This window comes from Hesperophylax consimilis, chromosome 20 (assembly GCF_061612785.1).
Source record: "Hesperophylax consimilis isolate HC1 chromosome 20, BYU_Hcon_1.0, whole genome shotgun sequence".
Taxonomy (NCBI): Eukaryota; Metazoa; Arthropoda; class Insecta; order Trichoptera; family Limnephilidae; genus Hesperophylax; species Hesperophylax consimilis.
Genome location: NC_142855.1, coordinates 20271751 through 20296655, shown reverse-complemented (window position 1 = coordinate 20296655; position 24905 = coordinate 20271751). Strand labels below are relative to the sequence as shown.

General features: G+C 35.8%; 1 protein-coding gene across 1 annotated transcript in view; it reads right to left on the bottom strand.

The window, feature by feature from the left end:
• The window catches only part of sli (slit guidance ligand), a 290993-nt gene that overhangs the window by 28426 nt on the left and 237662 nt on the right, over positions 1-24905 (bottom strand). Inside the window, exons 6-18 of the mRNA XM_089644128.1 lie at positions 18693-18934; positions 17881-18016; positions 16663-16806; positions 16380-16451; positions 15435-15506; positions 15181-15252; positions 14781-14944; positions 12878-13022; positions 11248-11466; positions 9440-9511; positions 8857-9017; positions 6061-6193; positions 4345-4632 (exon numbers count right to left, since the gene is read on the bottom strand). Coding sequence (XP_089500254.1) covers positions 4345-4632; positions 6061-6193; positions 8857-9017; positions 9440-9511; positions 11248-11466; positions 12878-13022; positions 14781-14944; positions 15181-15252; positions 15435-15506; positions 16380-16451; positions 16663-16806; positions 17881-18016; positions 18693-18934 — 1920 coding nt within the window. The remainder of the gene's footprint in view (positions 1-4344; positions 4633-6060; positions 6194-8856; positions 9018-9439; positions 9512-11247; positions 11467-12877; positions 13023-14780; positions 14945-15180; positions 15253-15434; positions 15507-16379; positions 16452-16662; positions 16807-17880; positions 18017-18692; positions 18935-24905) is intronic.

The window sequence follows — 24905 nt, the reverse complement described above, 5'->3', positions numbered from 1 at the left end:
ACTCATTGTGTTGCGAGGCTGTATTGGTAGGTGGGTTTTGTAACCGGACAAATTATCATTAAAATAGGTCGCTTTACGTAGTTGGTCACTTTAAACGGATACGTTTTCCTACTAAAAGCTATGAAACCTTACTAGAGTTTACATTATCGTCACTTAAAACAGTAGACCGTTAAATGCAAAGTCATTATATCCAAATTCTACTGTAAATTTGTGTTTTCTTTTATTTCAGAGTCAGACATGGGCAGAAAAAGTAACGTGGACGAGGCAGCTGTACTAGAAGAGTCTGTACTTGGAAACCGTGAGTTATAAAACTAACTAACTTACCTTCACGCCATTTCGGTAGGCAGAGAGGATGAACCACCATGCAACTCGATCTTGGCACACACACTCTTTTCTTCATTCCATACCTACCTGACTGTGCTATTCTGACTCCTGACATTGCCCGCCTCAAGTATTTGATTAACTTTTTATATTTTTTTTAATATGAATACCTCACAAGAGCCTCAGCTGGAGCTAGTGAGACTATGGCATCCCCAATTGGGGGATGTTGTGAGGCTGAAGGTAAGTGGGGAAGGGAAAGAGGAAGATGGGGAAGTACCTGGCTATTCAGATCTAGTCACTAAACACGGCTAAAGCCATTTGGAGCAACGTTTCAATTCTGAATGGTGGTCTTACACCAGGGCGATACTGGTAGTATCTTCCACTCTGGAACGTGCCGCAAATATACTATATATTATTTTAATTATTATTTTAATTAATTAATTGTGAAATAACACAAATCAATCAAATAAAATTTATTTGCGCACGCCGGGTTCGAACCGGCGACCTTCGGAATGGCAGTCCAATGCGTTACCACTGGACTATGCCGGCCGTCAAAAGCCATTTCAAGCAACGTTTCAATTCTGAATGGGGTCTTACACCAGGGCGATACTATGGGTATCTTCCACTCTGGAACGTGCCGCAAATATAATATATATTATTTTAAATGAATTTTGTGTGAAAATAACACTAATTATTCAAATATAATTTATTTGATTTGATCCCGCGACCATCGTATTGCGAGTCATAAGCCGTACCAGAGGCAGTGGGTTATCGTAATATAGACACATTAAATTAATTTGGGTTTTCTGTTGTTTCAGAAATGGACAGATCGAGCGACGAGGATGACGAAGCGAGTGACGTCGACCACGAAGAGAGCGATGAGGATACCTTCTGCATGCCGCCAATACCTTATCATAATATTATCAACGTTTCACCTAACTCCGCTATGGCCATAGACTTTAGTAGACAAGACCAGGTAGATAGTGAGGCAATGCGTTTGATTCTGCCGCCTGAAGGTTACTCTTTCGATTGGTCTAATGATATCTTACGTTTTACTGGGATAAGGGAGACTTTCACAGGCACGCCGGGACCAACTTTCAATACCGACGAAATGGGCAAACCTGTGGATGCCTTTCTTAAAATCTTTGATGCAGATTTCGTTGAACTGATCGCGAGAGAGACCAACAGGTATGCAGATCAATGGATTGCGAAAAAACAATTTAAGCGTCATGCGCGTACCAATAAATGGGCTCCCACGAATAAAGAGGAAATGTATGTATTCTTGGCAATTTTAATGTATCAAGGTATTAGTCTTTTCCAGATCTAGTCACTAAACATAACTAAGCCAATTCAAGCAATGTTCAATTCTGAATGGTGGTCTCTCACCAGAGCGATACTCAGAATCTCACTCTATAGCGAGGCACAATGATATTATTATGTATTGATTTTCTTAAATTATGAATAAACCAATAAACTGAATACATTTTTATTATGACAAAGTGTGTAAACAATGTTTAAATCAAAATACTGCTCTTTCATTGTAACCATACAACTGTAATATTGATTTAAAAGGATATTAGGGCTTAATAAATAAATCAATTATTGGTTCCATCAATTATTTTCCCCTCATCCATTTTTTTTCGATACCTTTGCGTTTAGATATAAAATTATCACTATGATTTTATTTGCCATTCTACGGTCATACAAAGGTTTGATATATATATACAAATTTATCATCATTTTACATATTCCGATATACCCTATGTAGATTGACCTTAAGATAGCTGTCAGTAGTGATTTTTCGTCAAATATTGGTGAATTTCATCAACTTTCAAAGTATCCCCCTGAAATATTGGCAATGTTTATATCTATGATGTATATCTCATTTTAAGCCTTATTTCCTCGTTTTGCACGTTATATAAAAACATGGTTACAAATCTCCAGTTCTAATTTACAATTATTTAAAAAGTAGCACCATGATTTTGACATCGTGAAATAGGCTCTCTGTATAATTCATCAAATGAATAAAATAAAGCCAACACGGCGACTATGCTTATTAATAATTGTAGACAGTTAATGTATCTTCCTAACGTAATACCAGTTTTTGTGGTAAATTTATTATATAGTATAATACAGTGATTTCAATTTTGACACGTCACGCACTCAAATTTTAAAAAATTATTTTCTAACCAAACTTTTGAAGAGAGCATAACGTACAAAAAATTATTTTCCCATTATATTCTTGCATCTGTGGTTATCAAACAGGCCATAGAGAACATAAAAACGTAGAAAATATTCTATAAAGATATTTAAAACTGCCACTGGCGGCAATTTCAAATCACAAAAACGCTAATTTCGCGCATTCATAAAGTTTAAGATTTTTTAATAATTTATCTATCAATTCTAAAAATATAGAATAATTATAAAAATATAGGTGAATTCATTGGCTGTATAGCACTACAATCAGTTTTATGTCTCCGTATTAAAATTCGGAGGTTTGATTTTTTTAATGTTGGCGGAAAATATTCAAATTCGTCGCCAAAAAACCGCGAGCAATCGGAGAAAAAAGTTTTTTGACGCGCGATCGTTCGAGTGGTTAGTAAGAAGTCAAGTAGAGTATAATTCGCCTATTTGGTCCCCGTTTTATAAAGTACATTCCAACAATATTGAAAGGGTACAACACAAATTTTTAAGATTTATTAACTTTAAACTAAATATTCCAATCCAAAATATAAATTATATCCAACTCATGCATCAACTAAATTTGATTACGCTATCAGATAGGCGAATTATCTCCGACCTTGTTCTACTAAATAAAATTATTAATTATAGAATCGACAGCCCTGAAATTCTTGCCACAATAAAATTATTTGTACCTTCCAAAAATACGAGACAAAATTCCACCTTTTTCTGTAACAATTTCAAATCTAATTATCATGCGCACATATCGTTAAATCGAATACAAAATTTTGGTAATAAATTTGGTAATGTTGTTGATATATTTAGAGATTCCGTAGCAGTGCTCAAACGAAATCTACATAAACACTTTGCTGATATGTATGACTTCTCCACTCCATAGTAAAAAACCCATTTTTTAGCTTCTGTTTTTTCACTCTTTTCTTTTATGACTTCTTTTATGACTTTTTAACTTTAATATATATGTTTTAACTTTACAAATTAATATTGTAATTTAAATAACAATTCGAATATGATTTTAAGTCCCTATAAATGCTGATTAATTTCAATCCATTTATTTTTCTAAGTAAGTAAAAAAAGAAAAAAAAAAAACTGTTCTCCATAATGGTATTCTGTATTATTTGTAAAACATTTATGTACTACAGATATAATAACTATTTTATTTATATATGTACGTAAACTTTTCAATGTCACATAGTTAATGTAGTAACACTAATAACAATGTATGTAAAAGCCCAATGGGCGTTTAAATAAATAAATAAATAAATTAACTTTTAAGATTTGATAAGGGTGGATTTGTCTTATCTAATCCAGAAGTAAAAGATGATATCCAGATATTACAAAAAAAAATTAGGTGATTTTATGTCTCTATTTAAAACTCTTTTATCACTATTGCACAGATCAATATTACACAGTTCAATATTACAGAGATCAATATTACACAGATAAATGTTACAGATATCAATATTAAATAGATCAATATTAAAGAGATCAATATTACACAGATCAATATTACACAGATAAATGTTACGGATATCAATATTAAATAGATCAATATTAAAGAGATCAATATTACACAGATAAATGTTACAGAGATCAATATTAAATAGATCAATATTAAAGAGATCAATATTACACAGATCAATATTACACAGATCAATGTTACAGAGATCAATATTAAATAGATCAATATTACACAGATCAATATTACAGAGATCAATATTAAACAGATCAATATTACAGAGGTCAATATTACACAGATCAATATTACACAGACATAACACATTTCATACAATAATCGATTATTGTAACAAAATCAAAACTCACATGTGCGTTATGGAATGCAGTCCCTCAAACAGCCTCTCTGGTAGCGTGCTCAGTTGATTTCCATGCAGACTCAACACCCTGAGGGCGGGCAGTCCCGATAACGCGCGCGGTTGTACGCAGCGCAGTTTATTGTAGCTCACGATAAGTGTTGACAGTCGCGACAGCCCAGCGAATGTGCCATTGGCAAGCACCCCAATCAGGTTATTGGAAAGATCAAGTCGAGTCAGGCCGGAGAGATGCGATATAAGATCGGAGTCAATCGAAGAGATGTTGTTTGACTCGAGGTATCTGAAAAAAAAAGGTTATTGTTTTATGTGACTAACGGCAGCAACAGGTTCACTACCTTAAGCTCTGCCATTCAGGGCTGGCACTGAGCCAAACGGCGCCTGGAGCTAGTAAAACCCTTAAGGGCGCTGTGTTAGGTCTTAGTTATTATAAGCGACTTCACTCCTTGGCGCCTTGGCAAGTCGGCGCCTGGAGCAGTCTGCTCCAAATGTACCTGCACAGGGCAGGTCCGGTTGCTACTAATATTCAACACCCCTGAGGGAAATAATTTCCTTCAGGACCTGTGTAATCTTTGGAGATGCTGTGTGGAGGGATTTTTTAAGGAAAGGAAGAGGAGAAAGGAGATAAAGATCTAGGAAGGAAAAAGTTATGAGGGGAGAGTAGGAATCTGGGAGTCGATTTGTCCAGGAGTGACGAATGAATCCACCCCACCCACTGGCGGTGCAAGATGATGAATCGAGAGAGAGTCCGGCTGGAGAGTTCAAAAGGTCTCCCTCAACCAGTATCTCTCGATCCCACCCGCCACGCAGTAGGTGGACAAACACATTTGCCGCCAAGATCTAGACAAATCTCACCCCATGAACCCGGGCACCCCTATAAGTTACCAAATGTAGCGGACCACTTGAGGTGACCTATGGCGGTTGTGGAGTTTCTCGAAACACTCAAAACAGGCAGTAAACCTGTTAAAGAGGGACAGTAATAATAATGATTGGATTATTTGTATAGTGCCATTTTCGTGAGAAAATCAATCAGTATCTCGTCATAATCACTGAGGAAATACATTGAGTTAAGGCGAAGCACTACGTAGTAATGCAAAATCATGTGTTTTTGGTTTGAAAATTTGGTCGCCTAGAATTGTTTCAGATGCTTTAATTAAATACTGCGAGTAGAATACATCTTGGCCTTTGAAATAATCGAGTATTTTTTAGATAATATGTCTTTTTATAAGCCCAGAAAAAAATAATGTAAAGGCCTATGAAAACTGCTTTAAAGTTCAAAATCTCCTACTTACGAACCCACTTTCGGTTATGATTTTATTGTATAAGTACTGTGGCAAATTAAGTTATTTATAAAATGTTCAGCCATAAAAATTAAAATTTTTATGCCTGAACATCCACAAAATAAAATAAAAGGCACTTTTTGGCCATGTTTTTTTCTTGCATAAATCAAAACAGGCGGATGGTGTTAAGCGGGAATTTAAACCTTATCGCCATCTACGTAAGGGTTGTTATTGATAGCGGTTCGATTCAAAATATTACACGACGTAGTGCATCGCCTTAATTGCAGTTAGTCTATTGACTATTATTCCGTCATCCTAATATTTCAGTAAAACTTTGAATGTAAAATGGCCCCATATAAAGGCAAAGACATTAAAATAACTGCTTCTAAATATGCTTCTATATAAGGTAATAATGTTATGGCGATACTCACAGTTCAGTGGTCTCGGCGGGAATGTTCTCGGGGATGGCTGTGAGCTGTGCGCGTGCGCAGCGCACCACGGTGCCGGCGCACTTGCACTGGGCCGGGCAGTAGCCGCCCACCAGGCAACCCTCCTCAGTATCACCTGCAACACAAACAAATAATAACCAAGTCTCAGTAAAGGTGGACCACTGATATCTTAAAATAAATAAACTAGGAAGCATTCCTGGGAAATGACTTTACAGTAAAATAATTTTCTCGGACCATGAGCCCGTTACTCTATCTTCCATTTTACCTTATTCCTTTGAGTTTGTTTCCAGGTCCTGTGGGGGTGCCCATTTGGTTTTTACATTAGAAGTTTATCTTTATAAGAAGGTCCCAAGAAGGTAGAGTCACAGTTGTGGCCTCAGTTCTTATCTCCACTTCCCATAAGTTCCCCAAAGGACCCTCATGGACATTAGTCTTTTTTGGATGAATTACCTATTTTTTGATTCCACGAGTATCCTTGGCAGAGCCCTGAGTACTGCGGTAAGGTCTAAATACTGGGAGATGCGACCCTGTAACTAAGAGGCACCGTTTGTGGCATTGTTTGCCTATACAAGATGACCAGTTACTTGGAGGCCAGATTTACTAAGACTTCTACATAGCTCCGATACTTGAGCAGGTCTGATATAATTACTCCAAGCAATTTAAAGGACACTTTATTGGGAAGGGTGCTCACATCAAATTGCACCAGACAGACATGCCTCAGGGATCTCATTGTATCCCAGTTAAATACATTAATAACTAAGGGCGACTTGCACCAACTATCGCAAATTTTATCTTAAATTGTATTTAACTAAACGTATTTAAGACCCTAAATACATTTAACTTAAATGCGTTTAGTTGCGTCCTGCACCACGCAGTTCGGTGGCAATTTTAGTTAAACGTGTTTAACGCGTCGGTAAAACAGTTACCGCGTGGTTACCGCCATTAACGCGTAAATAAAACAGCTACGATGTTTCATTTTACTTGAAGTGTCAAAATATTTTGTGATTGTGTGTGTGGTTTAATAGTGTGTTCATTTATTTTGAAGAAAAAGTTAAAGCAAATAGACATAATGATGAAATAAGACAAAAAGAGCTTCTGTTGTTGGAATTAAAAATAAAACAATTATCCGAGTAATTTTGTTTTTTATTTCTTTTACATATTATATTGTTTTAAATTATTATAAGAATGCTGTAGGTATGATTAGAAGTTTACAACCTTGCAAAGTACTCCTCGATAAGGAGTGTTAGCTTCAAGTTACGAGCACCTCGCTGATGTTTTTATTGGTGTTGAATTTTAACTGAGGTTTAATTTCTTGCACTATGATGTCGTTTTTTTACAGAGACGAAATCTTCTTTGAAACTTCTTGGCACTGAGTGTTTCAAATAAATTTGTTCTTGTGTTTACTTCTCTGACTATAAACGGTCTACTTATAAACTCTATAATTTCTTCATCATCGTCAGAATACAAATCCCAAATGTTCATTGTGAATACAAATTAAAATGATATAGATTTTAACCACAATCAAAAATCTAAGGGATAACCTAAACAATTTTTGACAGTACTGCTTTATGAGTCGGGCTAAACGCGTTTAACTCGGTTAAACAGCCCATTTTGGGTATTTAGGGCGACTTGCACCAACTATCGCAAATTTTATCTTAAATTGTATTTAACTAAACGTATTTAAGACCCTAAATACATTTAACTTAAATGCGTTTAGTTGCGTCCTGCACCACGCAGTTCGGTGGCAATTTTAGTTAAACGTGTTTAACGCGTCGGTAAAACAGTTACCGCGTGGTTACCGCCATTAACGCGTAAATAAAACAGCTACGATGTTTCATTTTACTTGAGTGTCAAAATATTTTGTGATTGTGTGTGTGGTTTGATAGTGTTTTCATTTATTTTATGAAGAAAAAGTTAAAGCAAATAGACATAATGATGAAATAAGACAAAAAGAGCTTCTGTTGTTGGAATTAAAAATAAAACAATTATCCGAGTAATTTTGTTTTTTATTTCTTTTACATACTATATTGTTTTAAAGTATTATAAGAATGCTGTAGGTATGATTAGAAGTTTACAACCTTGCAAAGTACTCCTCGATAAGGAGCGTTAGCTCCAAGTGACGAGCACCTCGCTGATGTTTTTATTGGCGTTGAATTTTAACTGAGGTTCAATTTCTTGTACTAATAATGATGTCGTTTCTTTACTGAGACGAAATCTTCTTTGAAACTTCTTGGCACTGAGTGTTTCAAATCAATTTGTTCTTGTGTTTACTTCTCTGACTATATTATAATTTATTTATAATTTCTATAATATAATTTCTTCATGATCGTCAGAATACAAATCCCAAATGTTCATTGTGAATACAAATTAAAATGAGATAGATTTTAACCACAATCAGAAATCGAAGAGATAACCTAAACAAAATTTGACAGTACTGCTTAGAGTAGGGCTAAACACGTTTAACTCGGTTAAACGGCCGCTTTTGGGTATTTAACTTTGACAGTTCTTTAAACGCATTTAACGACTTAAATTTTGTGGTGCAAGACGCCAAGTCGACTTAAATCAAATAATGTGTTTAAAATTATATTTAAATCAAATTTAACTTATGGTGCAAGCCGCCCTTAACTTTGACAGTTCTTTAAACGCATTTAACGACTTAAATTTTGTGGTGCAAGACGCCAAGTCGACTTAAATCAAATAATGTGTTTAAAATTATATTTAAATCAAATTTAACTTATGGTGCAAGCCGCCCTTAATTACTGTTTATTGTAAACTTACTGCTGCATTTATATTCGTGATGCGGAACGTCCTTTAGCAGAGAGCCTCGTAGTTTGGCTGGCTCACTACAGGTGGCACTGGCGGCCAGTTCATTAGTGCTTAGCCAAGATCCCAACCACGCCAAGTGGCAGTTGCAGCGGAAAGGGTTGCCATCTAGTGCCCTGAAAAGAAATCAACAAAAATATTAATTATTACTTCAACAAAGGTATATTAACAAATTTCATGCGGGCGAAAACAAGGGTCCCATTTGAGAAAATGGATTTTGTTTTAAACAGCTATATCTTTGAAAATAATACGTATATTTTAATTAAATTTTTTACATAGTTGAAATTAAAGCTTACTTTTGCAATACAAATCTATAAACTGACAGAAGACAAGAAATTGAAGACGTGGAAGACTTCGTTTTAAATACGTATTGTTGAAATCCTACAAAGAGATTGATATAAAGTTACCCTTCCCGTCGGAGGTTTTTATATGGATGTTGTTGAATTCGTGAGATATCTATCGTAATGGGGTATGTTGGGGGAAGAGGAAGGTTGGGTTGAACCTCCCAATTGCATGGGACGACAATTATTGTACTCACAGTGTATGCAGAGCTGTCAAGTAGTCAAATGAACCAGGCATCACGCAAGATATTTCGTTTTCATTCAGTGATCTGAAAAAAGTAAGAAAAATAGTTAAATTTAGTTAAATTTAGTTAAATGGCACAAAGTCATAAACTAAGAAATGAATCATATTTTAAATAAGACAAGCATGTGACAAAATATTAAACATGTTTAAACGTGTTTGCGGGAGTGGAAAGAATTGCGCCCAGAGTTGAATGGACGAAGAGGTTGATAGACTGCTTGGAAGACGATTGTAGCAGAACGGGAATAACTGGAGGCAATTGGCAAAATGCAGTCGGGAAACACGCCAAACGCATTTCCAACATTTAATAATGATTGGATTATTTGTATAGTGCCATTTTCGTGAGAAAATCACATCAAGGGCGCTTAACAACTTAATTTATGTATTTAATCTATTCCTATCACTTAGACTTGTAACTTATTACTAGTGGCTTACAGAGATGTGCTTTATTTCAAATGGAAATGCAAAATGGGTATTTTCCATTTTGCATTTTAAATGCTTTTCTAAAAACCATTTTGCATTTTGCATTTTAAATGCTTTTCTCAATGCATTTTCCATTTTAAATGCTTTTTTGCAACATTCTTCCTACTATCTCCACTCATCTTTTTTTCATACGCCCCAAATATCAGTCGGTCCTCAACCTCGCTATGAGAGATAATTTACATTTGTCAAGTTGCTCCCTGGTAGGAGCCCTGGCAATTGAGTGATACCATTACAAAAAATACTGATTCAAATACTGAACATGGGGCCATGACGCTGTAATATTAAATGTTAGATAGCAGTTTCTATGTTTTTACGTTGGCAACATTAGTCCCGCGCAAATTTTTTGTGGTTTCATAATCTGTTGTCGTGGTGTTTTTGGATTTACCATCATGTAATATGTTTCTTCTACATTGATGTCCATTATTGAATGACAAAATTGTTAAAAAAAATTCTATAATTATTTTGATTGTTTGACATGAGAAACCATTTTGCATTTTCAATGCATTTTGAAAATAGGTATTTTGCATTTTGCATTTGAAATGCTTTTCTAAAAACCATTTTGCATTTTGCATTTTCAAATGGAAAAGTTTTGACCCATTTCCATTTTGCATTTCAAATGGTTTTGGGTACCCATTTTGCACATCTCTGGTGGCTTATAACTAAGTTTGATAGCTAGTGACTTATCACAGTTGTCATCCTTCACATGAGATCAGGTAGCTAGCTTGAGTTGTTGCTCAGCTGTGGAATTTTTTGCTGGCCTTGGTGTTACCTCCATCCTAAAACGTTTCTTCAAGACTTACGTCCTCTCTTCAGAAAGACCTTCCAAATATCACATCTGTTTTTCCTCCTTCACGACTCGCATTAATAAATCCCTTCTTACAGCCCCTACGTTAACCCGCCTCACAACGCTCCCCAACTGGGAGGCAATATAGCTCTCTTGCCTTTACACTGTACAACAGGGGCGCTCTTGCAAAGTATCACATAAAAAAAATAAAAAATTTGAATTAAAAAAATCGCGGGCCATTGTAAAAAGGAGTAGTTATTCATCAGCAGATTTTATTTTCAAAGACTAAATAATGATTCAACAGTGCAAGTTGCCTGTATCGACAAATCACTTAAAGTTGCGCAAGTTGGTTTATTCCCCTCTATCTAGGCAGGTCTATCTTTTCTTTGGTAATAAATAAAAAAATAAAAACTTCTTCAAATGCAGTCGTTTTGAGTTGGAATCTGCAGGTCCCGCTGATAGCCAATCTCCGATAAGATAACTCCAACAATACTTACAGCACTCTCAAGCTGTGCAGCCCGAGAAACATCTTGTTAGTGATCGAAGAGATGAGATTCCCATCGAGCAATAGTTCTTGCAGTTTGGCCGCGCCCTCGAACGCGTTTTCCTCTATGGTGCGTACGCCCGCCCTGCGAAGATCCAGACGTACCAGGTTGGGCAGGCGCCCTAACAGCCCGTCGGAACGCACACTGCCTAGGCGGTTGTCAGACATTATTCTGAAATATTTGATTATCAATTGAGACCATGTTATTTCCACATATATACAAAAAAAATTGGTTGCTATCCACTCGAACGATTTTTGGCATATTATGCCAAGTTTGCAAAAACATTTTGAGTGATCTCTTGCCATAGTGTGACAAACTTATAGAGTAGAGACAGAAACAGAAAAAAGGAAGAGGTCCTATATTCAATTCCGAGATTATAAAAGTATTTTTATTTTCATTTCTATAATGCATAGATTCGTGATTTGTTCGTCATTGGAAAGATAAATAAATATTCTTTTCAGTTTGTACCAAATATTTATGCATTATTACGTGGATAAAATAATAAAAAATTGTCAAAGTGCATGATTAAAAATTGGCGTGATTTTTTCATTGACAGTTGAAAGTTAAAAAATTATTTATATTTTTTTATTTTACATGGTTTTCCAATAAGAGGTGTTATTTTAAATAGCTCGCTATTTCGGTAGATGTTACTTTTGAAGCTGTCATTTTTTTAAATTTGACAAGTAAAAACTACGCCATTAATAAAAATGGAACGATACACGCTTCAATAACGCATTGAAATTATTAAAATTCACTTGAGTGAATCAAATGCAAATCATCTTGAGTGATGAGGCCCTTTTCCACCTCTGTGGCTTCGTCAACAAGCAAAATTGTCGCATCTGGGGCTCGAAAAACCCAAGAGTTATTGTTGAAAAGCCTCTCTATCCTCAACGTGTGACTGTTTGGTGCGGTTTATGGTCCGGCGGAGTCATTGGAACTTACTTTTTCGAAAATGAGGCTGGAGCAACAGTTACGGTGAATGGATTGCGCTATCGAGAGATGATTAATGATTTTTTATGGCCGGAATTGGATGGTATTGATCTGGACAACGTTTACTTTCAACAAGACGGCGCTACGTGCCACACAAGCAACGAAACCATTGATATTTTACGATTAAATATCAAAATAACACCTCTTATTGGAAAACCTTGTATGAACGGCATAAAAATGAAGTGACAGTTATCTTACTGATTACATACACAAAAGGAATGTGTTTTATAATATCAAATTCTTTCAAAATTATGGACTGTCCGAGTCAAAATGTCCCGGTAAGTTTTTTTGTTAGAATTTTCATGTTTGATATTAACATATATTTTTTAAAATATCAATGTTAATTTCAAATACCAACAATTCAAAGAAAATTTTATCTAGTTTTTAAAATTTCATTTCTTTCAACGACATCTTCAAAAATAAGCCATATGTAGCACATTTTAGATACTTCGAAAGCATTCCGAAATTCCGAGAAATTTCGCCATGTTGTTGGGACTTGTTGGTAAAAATATTTTAAAACCTGAAGGGTTAAGTCGTTCATATTGTCCTAAATGGTTAAATATTCGATAAAAAAATAGTTGATTAAGCGCACAGTTGTGTGGTATGCAGGGGCACATCTCTTGGCATCTCGTGCAAACTTAGGGCTCCACAGTTGAGCTGGGTGCCGCGGCAGGAACATGGGGCGGGGCAGGGGGCCTCGATTGGGCACCCGTCTCCCAGGCTGAGGTCTTCCGAACCTGGAAAAGTTGGGTTAGGTTATGTCAGTGGGAATCATTATTTATTTGCATGTGAAATTAATACATATTTTTCAGGAAGATTCTTGGTATGTGTTGGATTAACTAACTTACATTGACGAGGTGTAAATTCATACATCGTTTCATATATTATACTGACTCTTGACATGGCCCAACTTAAGTATTCGATTCACTTGGTCGTGCCATTATTTACGGTGTGTTCACATGTAGCAGTTCAATTTTGCCCTGCCACTAATTTTATAACAACTGGCATGTTGTTTATGTGACGCATGCTTTATGGTACCTTCTAGAGAGAGCTCAAGACAGAAGTTCGAGAGCAGCAACTTCAGTACTATTCGGGCAGCCAGCTGAGGACGTCGTGACTACATGGGAGATACGAGCGAGCACTCCATTCGACAATCTTACGGGCAGCGATGACGCCATCAGCTTGTAGAATTATTACACTGGTCATCGGTTTGCACCGTTTTCTAAAATTAACAACGCTTTATGCGTAGTTTGGCGCCCTTCACACGTTAAGTCAGGTCAGATAATTTTATGTCATCACACCAATGTCATACTTCAATATAATTTAAATTCCGTCTATGCGCTCAGTACTTCGTATTGACGCTCACCCCCAGAGACATAACTAATATTGTTATTAAATAGAGAACTCTTGCTCTTTAAGATGTTGGAATATATGTAATATTGGATATCTTTTCTCTTTTATTCTTACAATCTTAGCAAATTCCCGATGTTGGTTCCTTTTAGCTTTGACAATGGCGGCCCAAACGTGACTTATTTAGAGTCATCATTTGAGATTGTTTCAATGGCGCACAACGTGCCTGTTACCTTTATATTTTCTGCTACACACAGACCAAAGAAGACACAGACATTCCCTAGTACAAAATTTGGATATCATTTCGACGAGATGGAGGCACCAGAAGATTCAAGAATGTCTTAAATAAGTTATGACATCATTTGTACTTTGATTTAGACGAATGCACGTCGGAAAAACCAGAGACTACAGAAAAGTTCACTAAAGCAAAGTGCAAGGCATTTTCTCATTTTTCACATGTTGGTTTTTACTGCGGTGAGTTGATTATAAAATATCTGTAAATGCATCTAAAATGATTTTTATTTTGGACAACAAGCATATATTAACTATGCAGCGAGAAATTCGCACACCAGTGAAAAAGGACTGGTTATTCGTAAGCAGAATTTATTTTCGAATCCTATATAGTGATCGTACAATGCCTGTAAACTTTCGGATTCATATATAAATAATGAATCACCGAAAGGGACACGCCCACATCGCCTGTGGCTCCACGAAACTTGGTTTGTTTTCCTCACCCTTTGAAACAGGTCTATCTTTTCTTCGGTCTGTCGGTGTGTTTGACTATGTATAATGTTAATGTATCTTAACCCCAATTTATTAACAATAATAAAACAAAATCTTCTGTGGTTAACTTCTTGATTTGATTATGAAGCATGGTGTTTTTTCTTTCTATCATCATTTTGGATTATTTTTCTTACCATCACGGTAAGGGAGACAAAACGATAGCTATGAGACTATATGAGCTGTTCCCAATAGCGAACAAATTAGACTGCGGAGTTTAAGATGTTTGATATATCATTCGGTTGTTGGACATTTATATCACTGACGACCTCTGTGGCCAAGTAGTTAAGATCCTTGGTTACGAATCCTGAGGTTGCAGGATCAAATCTCCAGCACATGGAGTAGTCACAGATAAAGATAATTACCTTTACACTTCATCATGTCTTCTCGTAAAGCCTCCAGCCGCCTGCGATGCACTCTCTTGGGGGAGTCACATCGGGCGTTGGAGGTCTCAATGGGGTGCTGGTGCAGATAGTCTGAGATCCAGCGCATGGAGCAATCACAGATAAAGGGATTCCTTGCCAGGTGACTATAAAAAAATAATAATAAAAAACTGAGAGAAACCGATTTTTTAGCAAATTATAGTTTGTATAGTTAAATGATGGGAATGGGGCTCAGATGCCTGGGAAGACACATTGTTGACAAATATCCAATGACAACCCTGGTGCATTTTTTCAAAGGGACCGGGTTACTGTCAAAGGAATGAGTTAAATGACAGATAGCACTATGTTTAACAAAAAATGACAAATCAACTGAAATACTTACAGCGTTTGAATGCTCGTCATTTGGTCAAAGGTTCCATTAACCAAAGTGTGAATATTGTTGTCATACAGCGACCTTTAGACAAAAGAAATGACTGATTATTTTTTGTAATGAACATTAGAAGCAGCAACAAAAACTTCGTGTAACTATAATTTTCTGGGATGAAATAAATATTGCTAGTTGTTACTAGGGTGATCGGCACTCCCAATTTAGAACCACAAACTTTTTATTCTTTGCAAAAATGAATTATTACTTACAATAAGTTTAGGCTGTGGAGGTCTTTGAATGTGTCCCTCCGTATGCAAGATATCTCGTTAGAATTCAGCAACCTGAAATACAGAAAACAGATTTATGTATTAAATAGTATTGTTGCTAAACAGCAGTTTTACTGCAACAGCTACATATTTCAAATTGTGCACATTCCATATACTCATTAAAAATACAATAACAAATTCTGATCGTATAAAATCATAAAGACAGTGTTGTTGTTTCTCAATGGCAGTCAAGTCATGGCAGATATTTATACTTACAATAACTGAAGACATTTAAACATAGAACAGCTGAAAAGTTTTTATTATTTTTTATTAGGGTGACTGGGGAGATTTAATCTTACAGTAACTGGATCTTAAACTTACATTCACTTGGGAGATTTAAATTTAGAAAAAAAGGAGTTACAATCACCAGAACCTAGCTTAACAGGAGAGTTGTCAATAGGTAACTGACGATGTTGACTCAATTATGGATTAAAAGTTTAAAAATTATTGATAAAAGTCCACAAAAATCGATTTGCATACAATGTGTGACTACAGATGAGATTTAAACTTATAGTATATAACTGAAACGATTTGAATGAAAAGTAAGTCAGTAAGTAGAGATATAGCCCATTGTGTCTTGGGTCGGTAAGGAATCGATATAAACCGAGTGTTGTAAGACCCAGTACAGAAGAGTCCCAAGGACTGCACAGTGTTACCTCACTTTGGCTAACTTTACTTTTCTGCACTGGGTCTTACAGCATTCAATTCCTTACCGACCCATGGGACAAATAGTAACTGGGGAGATTATTGACACTTACCGACTCATAGGACGATGGCCTTAAACAAACAGTGACTGGGAAGATTATTGACACTTACAGTAACTGTAACTATTAAGAGTAACTGGAGTTAATTAAACTACCAGTCATTGTACAGATTGTTTGCACTCACAGTAACTGGAGAGATGTTAGTCCATAGAATACTCCAGAAGGTAGATCCTTGATTTTGTTTCCATAGAGAACCCTGAAACAAAGAAAAAACGCTATAAAAATAATAATCCACAGAAATAAAAGGGGTTGTCAGTATGCTGGCATAGACTCAACTGATTAAAAATATATATATTATATGAATACCGCAATTATATAAGAGACAGACTTCAGCATAAAATTCTGGCAGAAATTCCAAGGGATACACATCGAAAAATAGGATAGAAGTGTTTTTGAAATATACTCACAGTGAGGTGAGGCTCCTAAGTCCTGTGAAGGAATCAGCTGCAATCCTTGATATCCTATTATTACTAAGGTCAATCCTTTTCAGTCTGCGGAGACCAGAAAATGCTTTGGGAGGCACCTCCGTCAGGACGTTTTGCTCCATGCGTCTGAAAAATAAATATAACAAATAATTATTATGGCACACAAGATATATTTCAAGGTTCACGTAACACACTATAGGCCAAGCCTAGTGGTTATTTGATGTGAATAAGTGAAAGGCCATTTGTACATGGTTCATAATTCGTACATTCATACATACTTACAAGTGACTTGAGTTTTCTGCGAGTAGCATACAATTCGCTAGCTTGTATGTATCTGAAAAAATCAGTTTAAGAAAAATCGTGTGTAGAGTACCTCAGGGATCTCTTATTGGACCTCTGCTATTCCTATTTTTATAATGTGTAAATTTATTTTAAAGGATGATAATATTTCTAGGATAACAGTATTTACAATGTTTCTTTAGTTTTGAGGTCTTTAGCCACGTTTTTGAGGTAGCTGTGAAACATAAGAATGTTAATTAAAGTTTGTTTAACGAATATAAATTAGTAATTAAAACATGAACAGAGAAGCAGACCTGTTTTAAGGACTATATTAGGTAACCTATTACATTAATAAAAACATATTAAAAACATTGGCTACACCAAACTTGCCTATACATTATCAACATTGAAATTTTATGCCTGTGTACTTGTATAGCCAAATCATTCTGTTTTGTCATTGTTCCATGCGTAAAATAGAACAATGAGAAAACAGTACATGACAAAATGATTAAATTTTAGGTTAGATTTATTTGTTATTTTTCTTCACTTTTATTCAATTTTCTGTTTTGTCATTGAACTAGCCGAATTGCGGCCAGATGCCATTTTATCAACATGGCAATATGATATTCACTTCTATCACTTTACTTCATAGATAGTTGTGTCAAGGGAGATTGGCCATTATTATGTAGTATGTATTGCAACGCGCGGACAATGCGTAACACCAACTTCGTTCACCCATGCCACTGATGCACATACCTGCGCACAGCGTGACCCCGCCTTTATTCCTATTTACACACTAATGCATAAATTTCATTTCGTAGCTACTTTGATAATCCGTGTAGTTTGGTCGTACCACGGCGATAACACGCCAATTTTTTCTATTGTTTATGTATTATTCAAACAGGAATAGGAAACACTCACAGTTCGGTGGTGTCGAGAGGAAGCGATGAAGGAAGCTTGGCGAGGGCACGCTCGCGGCAGTCAACAGCCCCATCAGTGCAGCGGCAGGTAGACGGACAGGAGGCATCGGAAGAACACTCCATCGTTGCCACTGGGCCTGCAACATAACAAACAAATAGATTTTTTTAAACTTAGCCATTTTAAATATTTATATGTTAACTAGTTATTTTCACTGCAATTGCGTTGTATGTAAGAACCCTTGAGCGTTTTGATGGGTCAATTGGGCATGTTGTGAGAAGGGAAAAAAGATACATAAGAAGATGGATGGAAAGCTGCTGGCCTTTCAGATCTCGTCATCAATACCGGCAAAAGCCATTTCAAACGAGGAGGCAGGCGGTCGAGAGGCTCGAGACGTACTACCACCCAAAACATATTTTCTTATACAGAGCTTAGACGCTTTACGTATTATAATTCTATGAGCACTTAGGTAGGCCTAGTCATTGTGCTAACTCTTATTTTACTTCATTCCTTTAGCAGTCACCCGGTCCCTTTGATAAAGCTCATTAGAGGTGTCATTAGATATGTGGCTATGTCTTCTGGTTCTGCAATGTGTCTTACCAGGTATCTGAAACTTGTTCCCAACACAGCGGGACATTGGCACCAAAGGTTAATTGGAGTCTTCTCATCGTCTTCACATTTTCTGCATCGATTGGTTTACTGCATGTGTCTTTGAGGAATGAAATAATATTATGGTTATAGATGTTATTAGTCTTACCAGTTTCAGTACATATTGAGTTGTCTGGTTCATCTAGAAAACATGCATATGATCTCACCTTCGCAGATGGCAGCCGGGCCGGTCATCCTGTATAGCGGCGATCCCCTAAGCGCGGCAGGAGACCCGCAGCGAGCTCCCCCGCCGGCGAGACGAGGGGCAGCGCGAAGAGCTGCAGCGAGGCACGCGGCCGCTGGACCAGAGCACCGGAGAGGGTTATCTGCAAGGCGGAGGGAGCGCAAACGGGGTGCAGCGCTTAGCCCGTCCAGGTGGAGGGACGACAGATTGTTGTTGTTCAGAGTGCTGGAATTAAGAGATATTTACTTTACACCAAGAATAATTTTAAATGTGTATACCTCACAAGAATCCCGAGTGCTCTTAACCATCTGGAGCGAGTGAGACTATAGCATCCCCAATCAAGGTATGTTGTGAGGTTGAAGGTAGTGGAAGGGGGAAGGAGATGTTAAAGAAAAAGGTGGGGATGTACCTGACTATTCAGATCTGCTCCTGAAACGCGACTAAAGCAATTTCAAGCAACAAGTCATACTGCTTTAATTTATACTACACTTCCATTAAAAGCATTTGCTTGTGGATGAAAGAGGAGTGTAAATTTGCAAAAAAATAATATAGCTTGGTTACAAAGTAAAAATCCATAAAAATTGTTGTACATATTTGGAAAGAAGAAAAAAAAATATTATTGAGGATAAATAGAGTATTTTAAGATAATTTGTGAGATTTTCAAGTGAAACTAGGGGAAGCGGTTTTTTGTTAATGATTTACATAAAATATATATTTTTTTTATCATTAATTTGTTCTGGCAATTTATTAAAGAAATGTTTTTCTTGGTGGGTATAATGGTGCTGGGCAAAAACCACCTTTTCCACAGTGACAATCATAGCACTAACTATTTGTATCATTCACCGTTGGCGCGTTTTCACCGCACTGCCAACACGTATACAGACCTTTTTGATATTTTCAAAACCTCACCGTCTTGCATCAAGGCAAAAATACTTGGTTTTGAATGTAACTGATATGTTTGTGAAATGTTAAATGCCTGTTAGTTTGTACTGCATCATACTGACATGTTCTTCTTTATGTGTAACATATGTATGGTGTTCTTATACATATACATTCCACATATATACATATATGTGAAATCTATATATGTATAACATCATATAAACTGCTTGCTTCAGATGTCTTATAGTGTTGGCTAACGGATGTATAATTTAAATGAAATATGTTATTTTTAATTGTCAAGTCTCTGACAGCCCTGAATTGTTGAAGCTACTTTGCCACACACTCCGGCCATAGTGGCCAAGTGGAGATAAATTTGATTGTAACAATAAACTCACTACTATTTGCGCTATTATAATATTTTGCTAGATTATATCTGTTGGCAAGTCACCTTTTCTGTATATTTTATCCTGTTTAAATGAATCACATTCAATGTCGTTTTGTATACATATTGTTGTGTTCTTAAATGTAATACTAATATTCGCCTATGTACAACTGTGTACTTATAATCTCATGTATCACATTATTGTAAAAGCCTTTTATGGCGTTTAATAAATAAATAAATAAAATAAGTGTGTAGTTTAGGGCATGCAAATATATATTTAAGTCTGGTTTAATTTTCAGTTATGAATGAGTTTTTATCTTTTTCTTTTATAATTTGAATAGTTCAATTTTTCATAAATAAATTTTTGAATGTAGAAACTTTGAATTTGTAACGTTTCAATTTTGAATGGTGGTCTTTCACCAGGGCGATACTGAGAGTGTATTCCACTCTGGATGATTTAAATTGATAAATTATGAAATCACACAACTAATTCAAATGAAATTTACTTGAGCACGCCAGGTTTTGAACCCGCGACTTCGCGGTCGAGAGCCTTACATCTAGGAGTCAAAATATGGTCTTGAAACTTTATTTTAAATGAGAATTTTAAACTGTTTGGGTAGGTACTAGTTAAACATAACAAAAAAAACTATAAGTGCCTTACATATTTGAATGGGAACAAATATTTAATTTAGACCGAAAACCTACACGGAGAAAAATGATTAAAAAAGTGGCAACATTATGACAAAATATTAAACATTCAGAATATATCGAGAATACGTGTTCTTTTCCTAATAAATATTATGAAGGAATGCGACAATATCAGTGTGTCAATAACATTCGTTTTTGACTGATTCTTTGTTAGGAACTCTTTAAATTCATTCGTTATAGGCCTGCAGTCCCATTTTTAACAGGAAAACGAATAATAAGAACAGATTTTTAATATAATAACACTATTTTAAATCGGTAAGTTTATTCCGTGCAGCGTTCTATCTCACTTATACTAGCCTGACATCGTAGATCTCTTTCCTATGTGAATTTCTAAAATACAGTTTTGTATTGGAAATTTAAGCCTCGATTGAGCAAATATTTATATCACGGAATACGCCCACAAGGCTTTCTTGTGGTTTTCTTGATTTTATGTAATTGACATTGCCAACACAACTGAACACAAAATCTCTAGATCTCTTCAAATTTGTAAAAAAAAAAAAAAAAAATAAGAATCTGCTCAAGAAAGAATTTTGTATTCGGGCACACAAACACGACCAAAACACAATTCACAAGTATGTTTCTAATAATTATACATTATTTAATAAACCATAATTTTCTCTAAAATCAAAGGATGTGCAAGTACTGTAAGTAGGTACTTAAATACCTACCAACTTAATTATAAACCATACTTGAGGTGATTTTGCACAAAAACGGCGCTATACAAGTCATCCAATTATTATAATTATTATTATTATACACAGTGTGTTATACAACATTTATTTTTGTTTATAAGGAATTATACAATTTGTTCAAAAAAGGTCACTATCTCAATGACAATTCTTTTTCGAAGTTTCTTCAGGCAGGTAGGTAGAATAATATTTTAAAAGATAACACGACGATTTGAAAAAGAATCTTCCATTATAGTCAAAGTTAGCCATCTAGTCAAAGTTAGGCATATGGCCAAAGTTAGCCATCTAGTCAAAGTTAGTCATCTAGTCAAAGTTAGGCATATGGCCAAAGTTAGCCATCTAGTCAAAGTTAGGCATATGGTCAAAGTTAGCCATCTAGTCAAAGTTAGCCATCTAGTCAAAGTTAGCCATCTATTCAATGTTAGCCATCTATTCAAAGTTAACCATCTAGTCAAAGTTAGCCATCTAGTCAAAGTTAGGCATATGGTCAAAGTTAGCCATCTATTCAAAGTTAGCCATCTAGTCAAAGTTAGCCATCTATTAAAAGTTAGCCATCTGATCAAAGTTAGCCATCTAGTCAAAGTTAGTCATCTAGTCAAAGTTAGGCATATGGCCAAAGTTAGCCATCTAGTCAAAGTTAGGCATATGGTCAAAGTTAGCCATCTAGTCAAAGTTAGCCATCTAGTCAAAGTTAGCCATCTTTCCAAAGTTTGCCATCTAGTCAAAGTTAACCATCTAGTCAATGTTAGCCATCTAGTCAAAGTAAGCCATCTAGTCAAAGTTAGTCATCTAGTCAAAGTTAGGCATATGGCCAAAGTTAGCCATCTACTCAAAGTTATGCATATGGACAAAGTTAGCCATCTAGTCAAAGTTAGCCATCTAGTCAAAGTTAGCCATTTTTCCAAAGATAGCCATCTAGTCAAAGTTAACTATCTAGTCAATGTTAGCCATCTAGTCAAAGGTAGCCATCTATACAAAGTTAGCCATCTGATCAAAGTTAGCCATCTATTCAAAATTAGCCATCTAGTCAAAGTTAACCATCTAGTCAAAGTTAGCCATCTATTCAAAATTAGCCATCTAGTCAAAGTTAACCATCTAGTCAAAGTTAGCCATCTAGTCAAAGTTAACCATCTAGTCAAAGTTAGCCATCTAGTCAAAGTTAGCCACCTATTCAAAGTTAGCTATCTAGTCAAAGTTAACTATCTAGTCAATGTTAGCCATCTAGTCAAAGGTAGCCATCTATACAAAGTTAGCCATCTGATCAAATTTAGCCATCTATTCAAAATTAGCCATCTAGTCAAAGTTAACCATCTAGTCAAAGTTAGCCATCTATTCAAAATTAGCCATCTAGTCAAAGTTAACCATCTAGTCAAAGTTAGCCATCTAGTCAAAGTTAACCATCTAGTCAAAGTTAGCCATCTAGTCAAAGTTAGCCACCTATTCAAAGTTAGTCATCTAGTCAAAGTTAGCCACCTATTCAAAGTTAGTCATCTAGTCAAAGTTAACTATCTATGCAAAGTTAGCCATCTATTCAAAATAAGCCATCTAGTCAAAGTTAGCCACCTATTCAAAGTTAGTCATCTAGTCAAAGTTAACTATCTATGCAAAGTTAGCCATCTATTAAAAATTAGCCATCTAGTCAAAGTTAACCATCTAGTCAAAGTTAGCCATCTAGTCAAAGTTAGCCACCTATTCAAAGTTAGTCATCTAGTCAAAGTTAGCCACCTATTCAAAGTTAGTCATCTAGTCAAAGTAAGCCACCTATTCAAAGTTAGCCATCTAGTCAAAGTTAGCCACCTATTCAAAGTTAGTCATCTAGTCAAAGTTAGCCACCTATTCAAAGTTAGTCATCTAGTCAAAGTTAGCCACCTATTCAAAGTTAGTCATCTAGTCAAAGTTAACTATCTATGCAAAGTTAGCCATCTATTCAAAATTAGCCATCTAGTCAAAGTTAACCATCTAGTCAAATTAGCCATCTAGTCAAAGTTAACCATCTAGTCAAAGTTAGCCATCTAGTCAAAGTTAGCCACCTATTCAAAATTAGTCATCTAGTCAAAGTTAACTATCTATGCAAAGTTAGCCATCTATTCAAAATTAGTCATCTAGTCAAAGTTAACTATCTATGCAAAGTTAGCCATCTATTCAAAATTAGCCATCTAGTCAAAGTTAACCATCTAGTCAAAGTTAGCCATCTAGTCAAAGTTAACCATCTAGTCAAAATTAGCCATCTAGTCAAAGTTAGCCACCTATTCAAAGTTAGCCATCTAGTCAAAGTTAACTAACTATCTATGCAAAGTTAGCCATCTGATCAAAGTTTGCGGACAGAAGAAATGCAAAACGGTTGAGTTAAAAAATGACTTTGCTACGCTTAGTATCAATAAGAATAATTTTAAAAAGTTAATGTAAATATTTAAGAAACGTTGATATTTTTAAAAAGCAACTCTAAGTTATTTTAAAAAAGAAAGGTGTTTTCGCTACTCCTTTATAAAAATACAGGGTCGCGTGTCGGCCATCGCGATCGGCTGTCCAAATTAAATTTGGAACACGGAATTCGAAATTTGAACCGGCCAATGGCGGCCAGATTCAATTTGCGGGCTGACATGCGATACCCTCCCCCCACCTCCCACCCCCACCCCCCACCACCCAACCGCCAACCCCACCATTTACCCGACACTGAGCGGTGGACGCTTTTCAAGGATATGTCAATATAATGATGAAATAATACAGCAGCCTTTATATGTGAATCCCAACTGCTCTCAATCGTGGGAATGAGGCAGGAGAAAGGAAGGAGTTCGGCAAGAGGAAGGATAGTACTTTAGATTTGGCCAGTGGTGGTCATACACTAGGGTGATACTAAAAGTATCTGCCACTCTGGAACATGCCGAAAATATACCTACTATGCACGGAGTCCGGAAACTCGCAGTATAACCGGCAAACTGGTAAATCTACATAACATAGAGAACTCAAAAGCTGTTGATATTAGCGCCCTAGTGATAAGCAATCAATTTTGGAAAAACATGGCCTAAAAATTCCAACTTATGAATCAATTTAAAACGGGACAGTACCCTCAAATAAAGTCAAAATCTTAACGGCGTAAGTGAAGAATCTGTGCACAATAATATGCGATTCGCAGTCCTGGTGTATTGAACAAACCTACGGTTGAATTTGCCCTAGCAAATCTCTACAATGCTAGTATTGTGCAATAAAAAGGTAAAATCAAATACATAATACGGATATGTGCTAATTCATTATATTTGCGTAGTATAAAATGCAAGGTATTTTTTTAGTAATTACCGTTAAATTACAAATAACTACCAAAGTTGACTCTTAAATCCTGAAAAATTGACTTCTTTAATTGCCCATATTTGATAATTTGAAACTTTTATGAAAAAGTTTTATTTATTAACGCCCTATCGGGCTTTTACATAGTAAGTTGACAGTATATGTATATAAGTGTAACATGTACATGGATAAAATAGCTAAATATAATTTACTCATAAGGTAATTAGAAAATAATATGGTAAAGTAAATCAAA